Genomic DNA, 17,911 nt, shown 5'->3' on the forward strand with positions numbered 1-17,911 from the left:
CTCTGTCTGTCCACCAGGTGTGGTGTGAGTTCCACATTGTAGTCTGCCTCTGGTTCTGCAGTGTTGTTGGTAAATCTACTTTTGACTTGGTCTACATGCCTCCGGCAGGTTTGGCTATTGTCCATTTGTACCACCAGTAGCCTGTTTCCTTCCTTGCCTGTTACTGTCCCTGCAAGCCATTTGGGACCCCTGCCATAGTTTAGCACAAACACTTTGTCCCCTATCTCATTCCACCTTCCCCTCGAATTTCGGTCATGGTACTCGGTTAGCTTTTGACGCTTTGCCTCAACGATCTCATGCATGTCTGGGAGGATTAACGAGAGCCTTGTCTTGAAGGTCCATTTCATCAATAGTTGCGCGGGGGGGAACTCCATTCAGTGAATGTGGACGAGATCTGTATGCCAGCAGCAGTCGCGACAGGCGGCTCTGCAGCGTGGGACCTTGGATTTTTAGCATGCCTTGTTTAATGATCTGCACTGCTCGCTTCAACTCGCCATTGGAGGCCGGCCTGAACGGTGCCGTCTTAACGTGATTTATGCTGTGGTCAACTATAAAATCTTGAAATCCTGCGCTGGTGAATCACGGACCATTATCACTGACCAATATGTCAGGGATTCCGTGCGTTGCAAACATGGTTCTAAGGCTCTCCACAGTGGTGGAGGTGGTGCTCGAGTTTAAAACGGTGCACTCGATCCACTTTGAAAATGCATCGACGACTACGAGGAACATTTTGCCCATGAATGGGCCCGCATAGTCTACATGCACCCGCGACCACGGTTTGGTGGGCCAGAGCCAGGGGCTTAGGGGGGCCTCCCTGGGGGCATTACTGAGTTGGGCACAAATGCTGCACCGTCGGACACAGAGCTTCAAGTCCGCGTCAATGCCAGGCCACCAGACATGGGATCTGGCTATGGCCTTCATAAGGACGATCCCCGGGTGCTCGCGGTGGAGTTCCCGGACAAACGCCTCTCTGCCTCGCAAGGGCATGACTACTCGGCTGCCCCACATCAGGCAGTCTGCCTGTAGTGATAGTTCATGCATGCGCCTATGGAAAGGTTTGATCTCCTCGGGGCAGGCATCGCGAGCCTCTGCCCAGTCACCAGTTAAGACACATCTTTTGACTAAGGATAACGTGGGGTCGCTGGTCGTCCAGGCTCTGATTTGGCGAGCTGTCACGGGCGAACCTGTGGACTCAAAGGCATTGATTGCCATGACCATCTCACATTCCTGTTCGTCAGACCCTTCCGTGGTCGCCAGGGGTAGCCTGCTGAGCGCGTCGGCACAGTTGTCTGTGCCTGGTCTGTGCCTTATTGTGTAGTCGTAGGACGCCAGCATGAGTGCCCACCGCTGAATGCGCGCCGAGGCGTTGGCGTTTATTGCCTTGTACTCGGATAGCAAGGACATGAGGGGCTTGTGGTCAGTTTCTAATGCGAACTTGGCTCCGAAAAGGTATTGGTGCATCTTTTTGACACCGTACACACACGCGAGCGCCTCCTTCTCAACCATACCGTACCCGCGCTCCGCCCACGAAAGTGACCTGGAGGCATAAGCAATGGGTTGTAATTTACCCGCATCATTGACATGTTGTAAAACGCATCCGACCCCGTACGCTGACGCATCACACGTAAGGACTAACTTTTTACTTGGGTTAAAAAAGGCTAAAACACTGTTGGAACACAGAAGGTTGCGTGCCTTATTGAAGGCGCGTTCTTGGGCATCCCCCCAAAACCAATCACACCCCTTCCTGAGTAGCATGTGGAGAGGCTCCAGCAGTGTGCTCAAGTTCTGCATAAAGTTCCCAAAGTAATTGAGTAGCCCGAGAAAGGCGCGCAGTTCTGAGACATTCCGGGGCCTGGGTGCCAGGCGAATTGCTTCGGTTTTGGACTCTGTTGGGCAGATTCCATCAGCGGCAATCCTTCCGCCCAAAAATTCAACCTCGGGTGCGAGAAACAGACACTTGGATTTCTTAACTCTTTGGCCTACCCGATCCAATCGACTTAGTACTTCCTCCAAATTGCGGAGATGGGAGTCGGTGTCCCTGCCTGTGATAAGTATGTCATCATGAAATACAACCGTCCCCGGATGGACTTGAGCAGACTCTCCATGTTGCGCTGGAATATAGCAGCTGCCGACCTGATGCCGAATGGGCATCGATTGTACATGAAAAGGTCTTGATGTGTGTTGATGGTGGTGAGTAGCTTAGACTCTTCGGTCAGTTCTTGCATCATGTGCGCAGATGTGAGATCTAGTTTCGAGAAAAGTTTTCCTCCAGCCAATGTGGCAAATAGGTCCTCCGCTCTGGGCAACGGGTATTGGTCCTGTAGGGAGACTCTGATTATGGTAGGCTTGTAATCCCCACAGATGCGTATGAATCCATCAGGCTTCATGACGGGGACGATGGGACTTGCCCAGTCACTAAATTCCACGGGTGAGATAATGCCTTCCCACAGAAGCCGGTCCAGTTCATGTTCAATCTTTTCCCTCATCACATAAGGCACAGCTCTCGCCTTGTGATGGACCGGTCTGGCATCCTGTGTGATGTAGATTTTAACTTTAGCCCCTTTGAAGGTGCCCACACCTGGCTGAAAGAGATGTTCAAAACGACTTAGAACTGTTGAGCAGGAGGTCCGTTCCTCTGACGACATGGCGTGAACATCATCCCATTTCCAATTTAGTTTTGCCAGCCAGCTTCTCCCCAACAGTGCTGGGAGATCTCCGGTGACAATCCACAGGGGAAGTCGGTTCACCGTCCCTTTGTGTGTGACTGAGAGCATGGCGCTGCCAAGGACTGGGATGATTTCTTTGGTATAGGTCCTTAGTTTGGTGTCGATCCTTGTGAGTTTTGGTCTGTTGCTTTTGTGCGGCCACAGCTGTTCAAATTGTTGGACGCTCATGAGAGATTGACTCGCTCCCGTATCCAGTTCCATGTTGACGGGTATCCCGTTGAGTAGGACCCTCATCATTATTGGAGGCGTCTTGTTGTAGGAGCAGTGGACATTGATCGTGTTGACCCGCAGTACATCGGTGTCCCGGGCACTGTCCCCACCGTCTTCTGGTACGCTTTCCGACTCTTCCGATTCGTATACCAGCCGAGCTGCTGTTTTTCTGCACATGTGGGCCAGATGCCCTGTATAGTCGCAGTTTCTGCAAACAGCATGCTGAAATTGACACTCCCTTGATGAGTGCCTTCCCCCACATCTCCAGCACAGACCGCTTCCATTGTTTCCGAAGGATGAGCTGCGTCTGGCTGATCTCTCTTGAGCTTCTCTCAGTTTGTAGTTGATTGCTCGCATTGTGGGTTGATGAGGTGTGAACGGCCGTTCATGTGGCCCTTGATGGCTTCTGGTGCCACTGCCTGCTGTTGAAGGCCTGCTCTCCTGCCTTTGTCTGTGTGTGGGGGTAGCGGCTTGTTTCATGCTGTGAACCCCTTGTTCCGATGTTTTGTTAGTTCTCGTACCCACAGTGTAGATCAACCTCGTTTCTTCTTCTCCTGCCAAGAATGTCTGTGCGACCAGTGCTACTGCCTCTAGGGTCAAGTTCTTGGTCTCTATAAACTTTCGGAATATGCCTGCGTGGCCTATTCCTTCAATAAAAAAGTCTCTCAGTACTTCTCTCCTTAGTTCATCGGGGAACTCACATAAACTAGCCAGCCTCCGAAGTTCTGCCACGAAGTCGGGTATGCTCTGGCCCACACAGCGTCTGTAGTTGTAGAACCTGTGTCTGGCCATGTGTAGGCTGCTCGCTGGCTTCAGGTGGTCTCTTACTAGTGTGCTCAATTCTTCAAACGACTTGCTGGCTGGTTTCTCTGGTGCCAGCAGGTTCTTCATTAAAACGTATGTTTTCGAGCCACAGCTGGTCAAGAGATGGGCTCTTCTCTTGTCTGCCTTATCGTCGCCCAACCAGTCTTTGGTCACAAAGCTTTGCTGGAACCTTTCTATAAAGTCCTCCCAATTGTCTCCAGCATTGTATTTTTCATCTGAGCCGTTGGTAGCCATTCTGTGGATTTTGTGAACCCGTAACTCGTCGCCACTGTAAAGTCCTGACCCTGCAGTACAGACTTACACGAGGCACATGTTGAAGTCAAGGTCACTCTGGACCTGCACCTTTATTTCACAGCTCTCGAGTTGCCTGAGACCTGCCTTTATATACCTGTGTGGAACAGGTATGCAGTGTCTCCTGCAAGTGTACCCCTGGTGGTAAAGTATGCTTGTGGTTGCAGGTCATCTCTGGTTACAGTCATGTATAGCATGGTAAGATACAGTTATATATAATAATGTCAGACATGACATAGATGGATAAACCTTTTTACGCAGTGAGTGGTTAGGATCGGGGACGCGCTGCCCGAGAGGGCGATGGAGGCAGACTCAATCGTGGCTTTCAAAAGGGAGTTGGGTAAGTCCCTGAAGGAGAGAGATTTGCAGGGCTCTGGGGAAAGGGCGGGGGGGAGTGGGACTGGCTGAGGTGCTCCTGCAGAGAGCCGGCACGGGCTGGAGGGGCCGAACGGCCACCGTCTGTGTTGTGACCGTTCTATGATGCTATGATTCTAATTTCATCTTTTACCCTCAAGTATTAAGCATCGCCTTTTTGGAGACAAAGAGGGAAATCTGGTTGGGTGGATGGTCGGTCTATAACACAGCCTTCCAATTTCCCTTCCCTCAATGGGCACAAATTTCCCCTGGAGTTGCTCCGTTTTTTTTGGAGCAACTTGATTTTTCTGGAGTATCTGAAAAATTCCCATCCTGCACATTTAATTTGCGCCAGTGTAAGTGAGTTAGTTAGGGTTTTTTTTAGTTATTTTTTTCAAAAGGTGGCGTTACCAGCCACCTACGCCTGTTTTGGCCATTTAAGCCACTTTGGACAGCTAAGAGTTGCTCCAAACTAACTTAGGCCAGCCTATGTGGCCACTTGTGGCCGCACAGAAAACCCTTGCGGAGAGTTAAGAAATTAGCGCAGGTAGCCAGAGATCGGGGCGGGAAGAGAAGCGGGGAGGACCTTGCAAAGCACTAAAGGCACTAAACACCTCCACAACAACATTAAAGAAGCATAAAAACCATCAATAATGCATAAAAACGAAATAAATAAACATTAAAACGTAAGTCACCTGGTGTATGCAACTGTGCACACTCTGCGAAGCGATTCGCTACGGCTGCTGGTGCTTCTAAACAACAGGATTCAATGAACTCCGTGAAAACCTGTCTGACAGACATGCCACTCCTGGAGACTTTTGGCTCTTTGCTTTTTACAGGCACCCCCTGCCCAATCGCCAATTATTCCCGTGTAAGTGAGTATCGGCAGGATGTTCAGCCGCGGTGCGGCATCACAGCTGTGCCTGATCCCATCCTCGCTTGATGGTCACACGTATGCGATTCCAACAGGTGTCACTGGGTTGTGATCGGGGGCAGGAACACAGTGACTCTGAGGCCACGGACACACACCCTTACCGCAGCCGTGCTGAGATCCCTTCGGCCAGGGATAGGGGCGACGACGCACTGGGAGGGTGAGGAGCTACTTGCGCATGCGCGCAGACTCCACTGCGCATGCGCGGAGCTGCCGGCGCTGTTTTCGGCGCAGGGCCGTAGCTCCACCCCCCCGCCCCCCCCCACTCCACGAGAAACGCCACCCCAGGACACGGGACACAGAGCAGAGCAGATAGTATTCTTGGCAAGCTTCTCGACAAAGTCGGCGCATCTCGGGAGACTGCGCCGGAAAAAGGGGTTGGGGAAATTTGGGCCCAAAGGAGCTGAAGCTCACAGCGGAAAGTTTGTGTGTAACTTGCCTGAGTTTCACAGCTGTTGGTATCCTGCTCAGCACCTGTTTCAGAGATTGGAAAAAAAACATAATATGCATTGATTAATTTAAGATTTACCGTGATTTATAGTCAAAATATTCAGCGATTCTGCTTTGTGTACGATCCCTCTTTTACCCATTTCCCCTTTAAAGAAAGAATGAAAGACTTTCATTTATATAGCTCCTTTCACGACCACCGGACGTCCCAAAGCGCTTTACAGTCAATGAAGTACTTTTGGAGTGCGGTCACTGTTGTAATGTGGGAAACGCGGCAGCCAATTTGTGCACAGCAAGCTCCCACACACAGCTCCCACACACAGCAATGTGATAATGACATTGTCTGATCAACAGATAATCTGTTTAAGTGATGTTGATTGAAGGATAGATATTAGCGAGGATACCGGGTATAACTCCCCCTGCTCGTCTTTGAAATAGTGCCATGGGATCTTTTACATCCACCCGAGAGTGCAGACGGGACCTGCGTTTAACGTATCATCGGAAAAACGGCACCTCCGACAGTGCGGCGCTCCCTCAGTACTGCCCCTCCGACAGTGCGGTGCTCCCTCAGTACTGCCCCCTCTGACAGTGCGGCGCTCCCTCAGTACTGCCCCTCCGACAGTGCGGTGCTCCCTCAGTACTGCCCCCTCTGACAGTGCGGCGCTCCCTCAGTACTGCCCCTCCGACAGTGCGGCGCTCCCTCAGTACTGCCCCTCCGACAGTGCGGTGCTCCCTCAGTACTGCCCCCTCTGACAGTGCGGCGCTCCCTCAGTACTGCCCCTCCGACAGTGCAGCGCTCTCTCAGTACTGCCCCTCCGACAGTGCAGTGCTCCCTCAGTACTGCCCCTCCGACAGTGCGGTGCTCCCTCAGTACTGCCCCCTCTGACAGTGCGGCGCTCCCTCAGTACTGCCCCTCCGACAGTGCAGCGCTCTCTCAGTACTGCCCCTCCAACAGTGCAGCGCTCCCTCAGTATTGCCCCTCCCACAGTACAGCACTCCATCAGTACTGCCCCTCCCACAGTGCAGCACTCCCTCAGTACTGCCCCTACGACAGTGCAGCACTCCATCAGTACTGCCCCTCCGACAGTGCAGCACTCCATCAGGACTGCCCCTCCGACAGTGCGGCGCTCCCTCAGTACTGCCCCTCCGACAGTGCAGCACTCCATCAGTACTGCCCCTCCAACAGTGCAGCACTCCATCAGTACTGCCCCTCCGACAGTGCGGTGCTCCCTCAGTACCGCCCCTCCGACAGTGCAGCGCTCCCTCAGTACTGCCCCTCCGACAGTGTGGCGCTCCCTCATTACTGCCCCTCCGACAGTGCAGCGCTCCCTCAGTACTGCCGCTCTGACAGTGCTGCACTCCCTCAGCACTGGCACTGGAGTGTCAGCCGAGGTTTTTGTGCTCAGATCCCAGGAGTGCGACTTGAACTACAACCTTCTGACTCAGAGGCAAGAGTGCTGCCCACTGAGCCACTGCAGACGCTTTAGTGCAATCAAGTTTCACGAACAACTGCTGTTGACGTGAATGAATAATTATTTATTCTCTGTCGAAGTCAGCAATGTTTTAGCATCCTGCAGATTTGTGGTGTAAAAATACGTCTTGGGCGACAATCGGATCGACCGTCCTTTATACACCTCGCCTTTGTTACCTCCAGACTTGACTATTCCAACTCACTCCTGGCCGGCCTCCCACATTCTACCCAACGTGAACTGGAGGTGATCCGAAACTCGGCTGTCCCCGTGTCCTAACTCGCACCCAGTCCCACTCACCCATCGCCCCCTGTGCTCACTGCCCCGTGTCCTAACTCACACCCAGTCCCACTCACCCATCACCCCCTGTGCTCACTGCCCCGTGTCCTAACTCGCACCGAGTCCCACTCACCCATCGCCCCCTGTGCTCACTGCCCCGTGTCCTAACTCGCACCGAGTCCCGCTCACCCATCACACCCTGTGCTCACTGCCCCATGTCCAAACTCACACCGAGTCCCACTCACCCATCACCCCCTGTGCTCACTGACCCGTGTCCTAACTCACACCGAGTCCCACTCACCCATCACCCCCTGTGCTCACTGCCCCGTGTCCTAACTCGCACCGAGTCCCGCTCACCCATCACACCCTGTGCTCACTGCCCCATGTCCTAACTCACACCGAGTCCCACTCACCCATCACCCCCTGTGCTCACTGCCCCGTGTCCTAACTCACACCAAGTCCCGCTCACCCATCACCCCCTGTGCTCACTGCCTCGTGTCCTAACTCACACCGAGTCCCACTCACCCATCACCCCCTGTGCTCACTGCCCCATGTCCTAACTCGCACCCAGTCCCACTCACCCATCACTCCCTGTGCTCACTGCCCCGTGTCCTAACTCACACCAAGTCCCGCTCACCCATCACACCCTGTGCTCACTGCCCCATGTCCTAACTCACACCGAGTCCCACTCACCCATCACCCCCTGTGCTCACTGCCCCGTGTCCTAACTCACACCAAGTCCCGCTCACCCATCACCCCCTGTGCTCACTGCCTCGTGTCCTAACTCACACCGAGTCCCACTCACCCATCACCCCCTGTGCTCACTGCCCCATGTCCTAACTCGCACCCAGTCCCACTCACCCATCACTCCCTGTGCTCACTGCCCCGTGTCCTAACTCACACCAAGTCCCACTCACCCATCACCCCCTGTGCTCACTGCCCCATGTCCTAACTCGCACCCAGTCCCACTCACCCATCACCCCCTGTGCTCACTGCCCCGTGTCCTAACTCGCACCCAGTCCCACTCACCCATCACCCCCTGTGCTCACTGCTCTGTGTCCTAACTCGCACCCAGTCCCACTCACCCATCACCCCCTGTGCTCACTGCCCTGTGTCCTAACTCGCACCGAGTCCCACTCACCCATCACCCCCTGTGCTCACTGCCCCGTGTCCTAACTCGCACCGAGTCCCGCTCACCCATCACACCCTGTGCTCACTGCCCCATGTCCAAACTCACACCGAGTCCCACTCACCCATCACCCCCTGTGCTCACTGACCCGTGTCCTAACTCACACCGAGTCCCACTCACCCATCACCCCCTGTGCTCACTGCCCCGTGTCCTAACTCGCACCGAGTCCCGCTCACCCATCACACCCTGTGCTCACTGCCCCATGTCCTAACTCACACCGAGTCCCACTCACCCATCACCCCCTGTGCTCACTGCCCCGTGTCCTAACTCACACCAAGTCCCGCTCACCCATCACCCCCTGTGCTCACTGCCTCGTGTCCTAACTCACACCGAGTCCCACTCACCCATCACCCCCTGTGCTCACTGCCCCATGTCCTAACTCGCACCCAGTCCCACTCACCCATCACTCCCTGTGCTCACTGCCCCGTGTCCTAACTCACACCAAGTCCCACTCACCCATCACCCCCTGTGCTCACTGCCCCATGTCCTAACTCGCACCCAGTCCCACTCACCCATCACCCCCTGTGCTCACTGCCCCGTGTCCTAACTCGCACCCAGTCCCACTCACCCATCACCCCCTGTGCTCACTGCTCTGTGTCCTAACTCGCACCCAGTCCCACTCACCCATCACCCCCTGTGCTCACTGCCCCGTGTCCTAACTCACACCGAGTCCCACTCACCCATCACCCCCTGTGCTCACTGCCCCGTGTCCCAACTCACACCGAGTCCCACTCACCCATCACCCCCTGTGCTCACTCTGCCCCATGTCCTAACTCGCACTGAGTCCCACTCACCCATCACCCCCTGTTCTCACTGCCCCATGTCCCTAACTCGCACCGAGTCCCACTCACCCATCACCCCCTGTGCTCACTGCCCTGTGTCCTAACTCGCACCGAGTCCCACTCACCCTTCACCCCCTGTGCTCACTGCCCCGTGTCCTAACTCACACCGAGTCCCGCTCACCCATCACCCCCTGTGCTCACTGCCCTGTGTCCTAACTCGCACCGAGTCCCACTCACCCTTCACCCTCTGTGCTCACTGCCCCGTGTCCTAACTCACACCGAGTCCCACTCACCCATCACCCTCTGTGCTCACTGCCCTGTGTCCTAACTCACACCGAGTCCCACTCACCCATCACCCTCTGTGCTCACTGCCCTGTGTCCTAACTCGCACCGAGTCCCACTCACCCTTCACCCCCTGTGCTCACTGCCCCGTGTCCTAACTCACAACGAGTCCCGCTCACCCATCATCCCCTGTGCTCACTGCCCTGTGTCCTAACTCGCACCGTGTCCCACTCACCCATCAACCCCTGTGCTCACTGCCCTGTGTCCTAACTCGCACCGAGTCCCACTCACCCATCACCCCCTGTGCTCACTGCCCCGTGCCCTAACTCGCACCGAGTCCCACTCACCCATCACCCCCTGTGCTCACTGCCCCATGCCCTAACTCACACCGAGTCCCACTCACCCATCACCTCTGTGCTCACTGCCCCGTGTCCTAACTCACACCGAGTCCCACTCACCCATCACCCCCTGTGCTCACTGCCCCGTGTCCTAACTCACACCGAGTCCCACTCACCCTTCACCCCCTGTGCTCACTGCCCCGTGTCCTAACTCGCACCGAGTCCCACTCACCCATCACCCCCTGTGCTCACTGCCCCATGCCCTAACTCACACCGAGTCCCACTCACCCATCACCCTCTGTGCTCACTGCCCCGTGTCCTAACTCGCACCGAGTCCCACTCACCCTTCACCCCCTGTGCTCAATGCCCCGTGTCCTAACTCACACCGAGTCCCGCTCACCCATCACTCCCTGTGCTCACTGCCCCGTGTCCTAACTCACACCGAGTCCCACTCACCCTTCACCCCCTGTGCTCACTGCCCCATGTCCTAACTCACACCGAGTCCCGCTCACCCATCACCCCCTGTGCTCACTACCCCGTGTCCTAACTCACACCGAGTCCCACTCACCCATCACGCTCTGTGCTCACTGCCCCGTGTCCTAACTCACACCGAGTCCCACTCACCCTTCACCCCCTGTGCTCACTGCCCCGTGTCCGAACTCACACCGAGTCCCACTCACCCATCACCCTCTGTGCTCACTGTCCCGTGTCCTAACTCACACCGAGTCCCACTCACCCATCACCCCCTGTGCTCACTGCCCCGTGTCCTAACTCACACCGAGTCCCACTCACCCTTCACCCCCTGTGCTCACTGCCCCGTGTCCTAACTCGCACCGAGTCCCACTCACCCATCACCCCCTGTGCTCACTGCCCCATGCCCTAACTCACACCGAGTCCCACTCACCCTTCACCCCCTGTGCTCACTGCCCCGTGTCCTAACTCACACCGAGTCCCACTCACCCATCACCCTCTGTGCTCACTGCCCCGTGTCCTAACTCGCACCGAGTCCCACTCACCCTTCACCCCCTGTGCTCACTGCCCCGTGTCCTAACTCACACCGAGTCCCACTCACCCATCACTCCCTGTGCTCACTGCCCCGTGTCCTAACTCGCACCGAGTCCCACTCACCCATCACCCCCTGTGTTCACTGCCCCCGTGTCCTAACTCGCACCGAGTCCCACTCACCCATCACCCTCTGTGCTCACTGCCCCGTGTCCTAACTCGCACCGAGTCCCGCTCACCCATCACCCCCTGTGCTCACTGCCCCGTGTCCTAACTCACACCGAGTCCCACTCACCCTTCACCCCCTGTGCTCACTGCCCCATGTCCTAACTCACACCGAGTCCCGCTCACCCATCACCCCCTGTGCTCACTACCCCGTGTCCTAACTCACACCGAGTCCCACTCACCCATCACGCTCTGTGCTCACTTCCCCGTGTCCTAACTCACACCGAGTCCCACTCACCCTTCACCCCCTGTGCTCACTGCCCCGTGTCCTAACTCACACCGAGTCCCACTCACCCATCACCCTCTGTGATCACTGCCCCGTGTCCTAACTCACACCGAGTCCCACTCACCCTTCACCCCCTGTGCTCACTGCCCCGTGTCCTAACTCACACCGAGTCCCGCTCACCCATCACCCCCTGTGCTCACTGCCCCGTGTCCTAACTCACACCCAGTCCCGCTCACCCATCACCCCCTGTGCTCACTGCCCCGTGTCCTAACTCACACACAGTCCCGCTCACCCATCACCCCCTGTGCTCGCTGACCTACATCGGCTCCCAGTTAAGCAACTCCTCGATTTCAAAATTCTTATCCGTGTTTACAAATCCCTCCATGGGCCTCACCCTCCCTATGTCTGTAACCTCCTCAAGCCCCTACACCCCTCCCTATCTCTGTAACGTCCTCCAGCCCCTACACCCCTCCCTATCTCTGTAACCTCCTCCAGCCCCTACACCCCTCCCTATCTCTGTAACCTCCTCCAGCCCCTACAACCCTCCCTATCTCTGTAACCTCCTCCAGCCCCACAACCCCCCGAGGTGTCTGCCCTCTAATCCTGCCCTCCTGACCATCCCTGATTATAATCGCTCCACCATCGGTGGCCGTGCCTTCTGTTGCCTGGGCCCCAATCTCTGGAACTCCCTCCCTAAACCTCTCCTCCTCTCTACCTCTCTCTCCTCCTTCAAGATGCTCCTTAAAACCCACCTCATTGACCACCTGCCCTAATTTCTTCTTATACGGCTGGTGTCAATTTTTTGTCTCATAACACTGCTGTGAGGCACCTTGGGACGTTTCACCACGTTAAAGGCGCTAGTTAAATGCAAGAGGTAGTTGTTGCGGTTGTTGGTATACAATTCCAATGATTGCAGTGGAGTAGAGTATCAAACGAGGCCCCGAACAGGCCGCCGGCACAGTAAGGCCCGTGTTGAATCAGCCCACAAGATGACTTGCCGCCCCTTATGTGATAACATCTCTGACTAACTGAGGAATTCGCTACATCTGATGCACGAGGAAGTTGCAAAATTCTGTTCTCGTTCCTTGTTTTCCCATGCAATAGGGTCACAGCACAGACCGAGCTCGTTCGGCCCCTCCAGCCCGTGCCCGCTCTCTGCAGGAGCACCTCAGCCAGTCCCACTCCCCCCACCCTTTCCCCGGAGCCCGGCAAATCTCTCTCCTTCAGGGACTTACCCAACTCCCCTTTTGAAAGCCACGATTGAGTCTGCCTCCATCGCCCTCTCGGGCAGCGCGTCCCCGATCCTAACCACTCGCTGCGTAAAAAGCTTTATCCTCGTGTCGCCTTTCTGCCAATCGCCTTCAATCTGTGTCCCTCTGGTTCTCCACCCTTCCACCAATGGGGAACAGTTTCTCTCGATCCGCTCTGTCCACACCCCCTCGTGATTCTGAACACCTCGATCAAATCTCCTCTCAACCTTCTCTGCTCCGAGGAGAACAACCCCAGCTTCTCCAGTCTCTCCCCGTCACTGAAGTCCCACATCCCCCGGGACCATTCTGGTCAATCTCCCTCCGTACCCTCTCTAAGGCCTTCACATCCTTCCTAAAGTGTGCGGGGCCCAGAATTGGACACAATGCTCCAGGTGGGGCCGAACCCGTGTTTTATAAAAGTTCATCATAACTCCCTTGTTTTTGTCCTCTGTGCCTGTATTTATGAAGCCCAGGATCCCGTGAGCTTGTTTAACCACTTTCTCAACCTGCCCTGTCACCTTCAGTGATTTGTCCACACACCCCCCCGCCCCAGGTCTCTCTGTTCATGCACCCCCTTTAGGGTTGTACCCTTTAGTTTATATTGCCTCTCCTCATTCCTTGCACCAAAATGTATCAGTTTGAGCTTTTCTGGGTTAAATTTCATCTGCCACGTGCCCGCCCATTCCACCGGCCTCTCTCTGTCCTTCTGAGTTCTCTCACTGTCCTTCTCACTGTTCACTGTACTTCCGAGATTTGTGTCATCGGCAAGTGTTGAAATTTTGCCCTGTACACCCAGGTCCCAGTCACTGATATATATCCAGAAACGCAGTGGTCCCAGAACCGGCCCCTGGGGAACATCACTGTATACCTTCCTCCTGTCCGAAAAACAGCCGTTGACCGCTACTCTCTGTTTCCTGTCATTCAGCCAATCCCGTACCCATGCTGCCACTGTCCCTGTTATTCCAGGGGCTGCAACTTTGCTGGCAAGCCGATTATGTAGCACTTTGTCAAACACCTTTTGGAAATCCACGAACATTGCATCAACCGCATTGCTCTCATCTACCCTCGCTGTTACCTCATCAAAAAACTCAATCAAGTTCGGTAAACACGTTTTGCCTTTAACAAATCCAATCCGGCTTTCCTTAATTAATCCACACTTTTCCAAGTGGCTGTTAATTTTGGCCCAGATTATCGTTTCCAAGCGCTTCCCCACTGGTCCATTTTCGACTATTCCATTCCAATTACCTCGAATTCTTTGTTTCCTCCACATTATCGCCAGCAACAACACAATGACAAGGCACACCATGGTGCCGATTATGATGTAATGGATGTTGCTTGGACCTCTGGCAGCATCTGGGGAAATACATTTGAAAGGAATAAGGACAGTGTAGTTCAAAACTAAGTGGACGAGATATGTGAGCGAACAAGTCCATTAACTGTATTGTGGTTAGCAATTATTGCAACAGGGCATTCTCATTCCTGGAGGGAGTTGTTATTTGGATTGTACAATGAGGCAAGTGAGGGAAAAATCCAAGTGAAAATACACGAGAAATGTCATAACAACCACAAAAATAACTTGTATTTATATAGTGCCTTTAAAGTAGTGACACCTCCCAAGGCGCTTCACAGGAGTGTTCTAGGACAGAGATTTGACACCGAGCCACATAAGGAGAAATTACAGCAGCTGACCGAAAGCTTGGTCAAAGAGGTAGGTTTTAAGGAGCGGAGTGGCAGAGAGGTTTAGGGAGGGAGTTCCAGAGCTTGGGGCCCAGGCAACAGAAGGCACGGCCACCGATGGTGGAGCGATTATAATCAGGGATGGTCAGGAGGGCAGGATTAGAGGGGCGCAGAGACCTCGGGGGTTTGTGGGGCTGGAGGAGATTACAGAGATAGGGAGGGGGCGAGGAGGCCATGGAAGGATTTGTGCACAAGAATGAGAATTTTGAAAGCGAGGCATTGCTTAACCAGGAGCCAATTTAGGTCTGCCAGCAACAGGAGTGATGGGTGATCGGGACTCGGTGCGAGTTAGGACACCGGGCAGCGAGCACAGGGGGTGATGGGTGAGTGGGACTCGGTGTGAGTTAGGACACGGGGCAGTGAGCACAGGGGGTGATGGGTGAGCGGGACTTGGTGCAAGTTGGGACACCGAGCAGTGAGCACAGAGAGTGATGGGTGAGCGGGACTTGGTGCAAGTTGGGACACCGGGCAGTGAGCACAGGGGGTGATGGGTGAGCGGGACTTAGTGCAAGTTGGGACACCGGGCAGTGAGCACAGGGGCTGATGTGTGAGCGGGACTTGGTGCGAGTTAGGACACGGGGCAGTGAGCACAGGGGGTGATGGGTGAGCGGGACTTGGTGCGAGTTAGGACACGGGGCAGTGAGCACAGGGGGTGATGGGTGAGCGGGACTTGGTGCAAGTTGGGACACCGGGCAGTGAGCACAGGGGATGATGGGTGAGCGGGACTTGGTGCGAGTTAGGACACGGGGGCAGCTGAGTTTTGGATCACCAAGTTTACGTAGGGTAGAATGTGGGAGGCCAGCCAGGAGTGCGTTGGAATAGTCAAGTCTAGAGGTAACAAAGGCACGGATGAGGGTTTCAGCAGCGGATGAGCTGAGGCAGGGGGTGGAGACAGGCGATGTTACGGAGGGGGAAATAGGCGGTCTTAGTTATGCTGCGGATACGGGGTTGAATTTTAATTCAAGTTTCAATTCACAATTAATTATATTAGGTCACTCCTCAGCCTTCTCTTTTGAACAGAAAAGAGACCCAGCCTGTTCATCCGTTCCTGATATGTAAACCCTCGCATTTCTGGTATCATCCTTGTAAATCTTCTCTGCACCCTCTCCAGTGCCTGTATATCCTTTTTATAATCTGGCGACCAGCACTGTACGCCGTGCTCTAAGTGTGGTCTAACCAACGTTCGATGCAGGTTTGGCATAACTTTCATGACCTCCATACATCGCAACCAATTTTTTGTATTTCTTTTATCAATTACCTGCACATATAGGCGGACAATACTTTAATAAACAGCCTGAAATGCATCGGGTGCTTTTGATTACCGTTGGTTAATATGTACCTGCATTTTCGGCTCTCATTTCCTTGATGATTATTTGCACTTTGCCTGTTCCTGTCCCTATTGAGTTAGTAGCTTCACAGGTCCAGGTGCCATTCATTGAACGATTCACTTTCTCTATAAACACGTCTGCATGTTCAGAATCTAGTCCGTCTGGTAACCTTAGAATCAGCAGACCGCAAACACACATACTGTTAGTAAATCCACGCTTTAGCAATCTCCTGGTGACAAAATCAAGGTGGGTAATTTGCCCTTCGGGCGATATGTAAACCGGGTTAGATTGAACTGGCCGCCCATTACATGCTTCTCCTGATTGGTCCTTCCACTGACTTCAATAGAAAGGAACACAGGAACATAAGAAATAGGAGCAGGAGTTGGCCATTCGGCCCCTCGAGCCTGCTCCGCCATTCAATGAGAACATGGCTGCTCTTCCAACTCAACTCTACTTTCCCGTCCAATCCCCATATCCCTCGACTCCCCTCGAGCCCAAAAATCTATTGTTCTCAGCCTTGAATATAATCTGGCTCAGCATCCACAGCCCTCTGGGGCAGAGAATTCCAAAGATTCACCCCCCTCTGAGTGATGGAATTCCTCCTCATCTCGGTCCTCAATGGCCGACCCCTTATCCTGAGCCTGTGACCCCTGGTTCTAGACTCCCCAGCCCGGGGGAAACATCCTCCCTGCATCTACCCTGTCAATCCCCCTCAGAATCGTATCTGTTTCAATGAGATCACCTCTCATTCTTCTAAACTCTAGAGAGTAAAGGCCCATTCTACTCAATCTCTCCTCATAGGACAATCCCCATCCCAAGAACCGAGATTAGGAATAACAGACGTGGTGTATCAATTCTATATCGCCTGTTTTAGGCTATTGGTCAAAGTTAAAATGATCCCAAAGGTTTATTCCACATTAATGGTGCAACAAACAAACCTTCTGATCGCTGTGTGTTCGAGGGTCCCCTGTGCTTGGGGCACTTTTGTTGGACTCAGTGCTGTATTTATATCAGTCAGCCCCATCCCAGCCTGCCTGCTATATAAATCCCTCTGCATTGGGGACAATATTAACTCTGTGCGCGATCTGTATATTCTTTATTTTGGAAGCCCCAATTTAAAAAAAAATAATTAATGGGATGTGGGCGTCGCTGGCTAAGACCAGCATTTATTGCCCATCCCAAATTGTCCTCGCTGAGCCACTTCAACGGACAGTTAAAAGTCAGCCACATTGGCTGTGGGGTCTGGAGTCACATGTTGGCCAGACCGGGTAAGGGCAGCAAATTTCCTTCCCTCAAGGACATTAGTGAACCAGGTGGGTTTTTATGATAATCCGATAGTTTCACAGTCACCATGACTGACATGAACTTTTTAATTCCAGATTTATTTAATTAACTGAATTTAAATTCCCCAGCTGCCATGGCGGGATTTGAACTTGTGTTTCCCAATCATTACTCGCAGCCTCTGGATTACTAATCCAGTGACATCACCACTACGCTACTGTTTCTGCAAATAACGCAGCATTAACTGGGAACCGTGTTAGTTTTATTTTCTAATTCAATCGGCATTTTGGTGCGTTAATATGCGAATATGCTACAATATTAATATAGTACATGAACGTTCTCTGATCTGTTAATCAATGTACGTACATACATCAGTCTATGTGATGTTATGTTATGCTAGGTGCTGCTCAACCCATATAAAACATTAGTTCGGCCTCAGCTGGAGTATTGTGTTCAACTCTGGACACTTTCGGAAGGTCACAGGGGCTTTGGGGAGACAACAGAAGAGATTTCAGGGTCCCGGGGGGTGTGGGACTTCAGTGACGTTGATAGACTGGAGAAGCTGGGGTTGTTCACCTTAGAGCAGAGAAGGTTAAGAGGAGATTTGATCGAGGTGTTCAAAATCGTTCCGGGATTTAGAGAGGGTAAATAACCATAACCATAACCATAACCAGAGGACACAGATTTAAGGCGATGGGCAAAAGAACCAAAGGCGACACGAGGATAAACCTTTTTTACG

The 17,911-nt window shown here is 53.7% G+C and overlaps 1 protein-coding gene across 1 annotated transcript in view; it reads right to left on the bottom strand.

The window, feature by feature from the left end:
• Positions 1-17,911, bottom strand: part of LOC139240427 (nectin-1-like) — a 43,637-nt gene that overhangs the window by 7,180 nt on the left and 18,546 nt on the right. Inside the window, exons 5-7 of the mRNA XM_070868943.1 lie at positions 15,903-16,060; positions 14,072-14,179; positions 5,777-5,811 (exon numbers count right to left, since the gene is read on the bottom strand). Of these exons, the coding sequence (XP_070725044.1) occupies positions 5,777-5,811; positions 14,072-14,179; positions 15,903-16,060 (301 nt within the window). The remainder of the gene's footprint in view (positions 1-5,776; positions 5,812-14,071; positions 14,180-15,902; positions 16,061-17,911) is intronic.

This window comes from Pristiophorus japonicus, chromosome 31, assembly GCF_044704955.1.
Source record: "Pristiophorus japonicus isolate sPriJap1 chromosome 31, sPriJap1.hap1, whole genome shotgun sequence".
Lineage (NCBI taxonomy): Eukaryota > Metazoa > Chordata > Chondrichthyes > Pristiophoridae > Pristiophorus > Pristiophorus japonicus.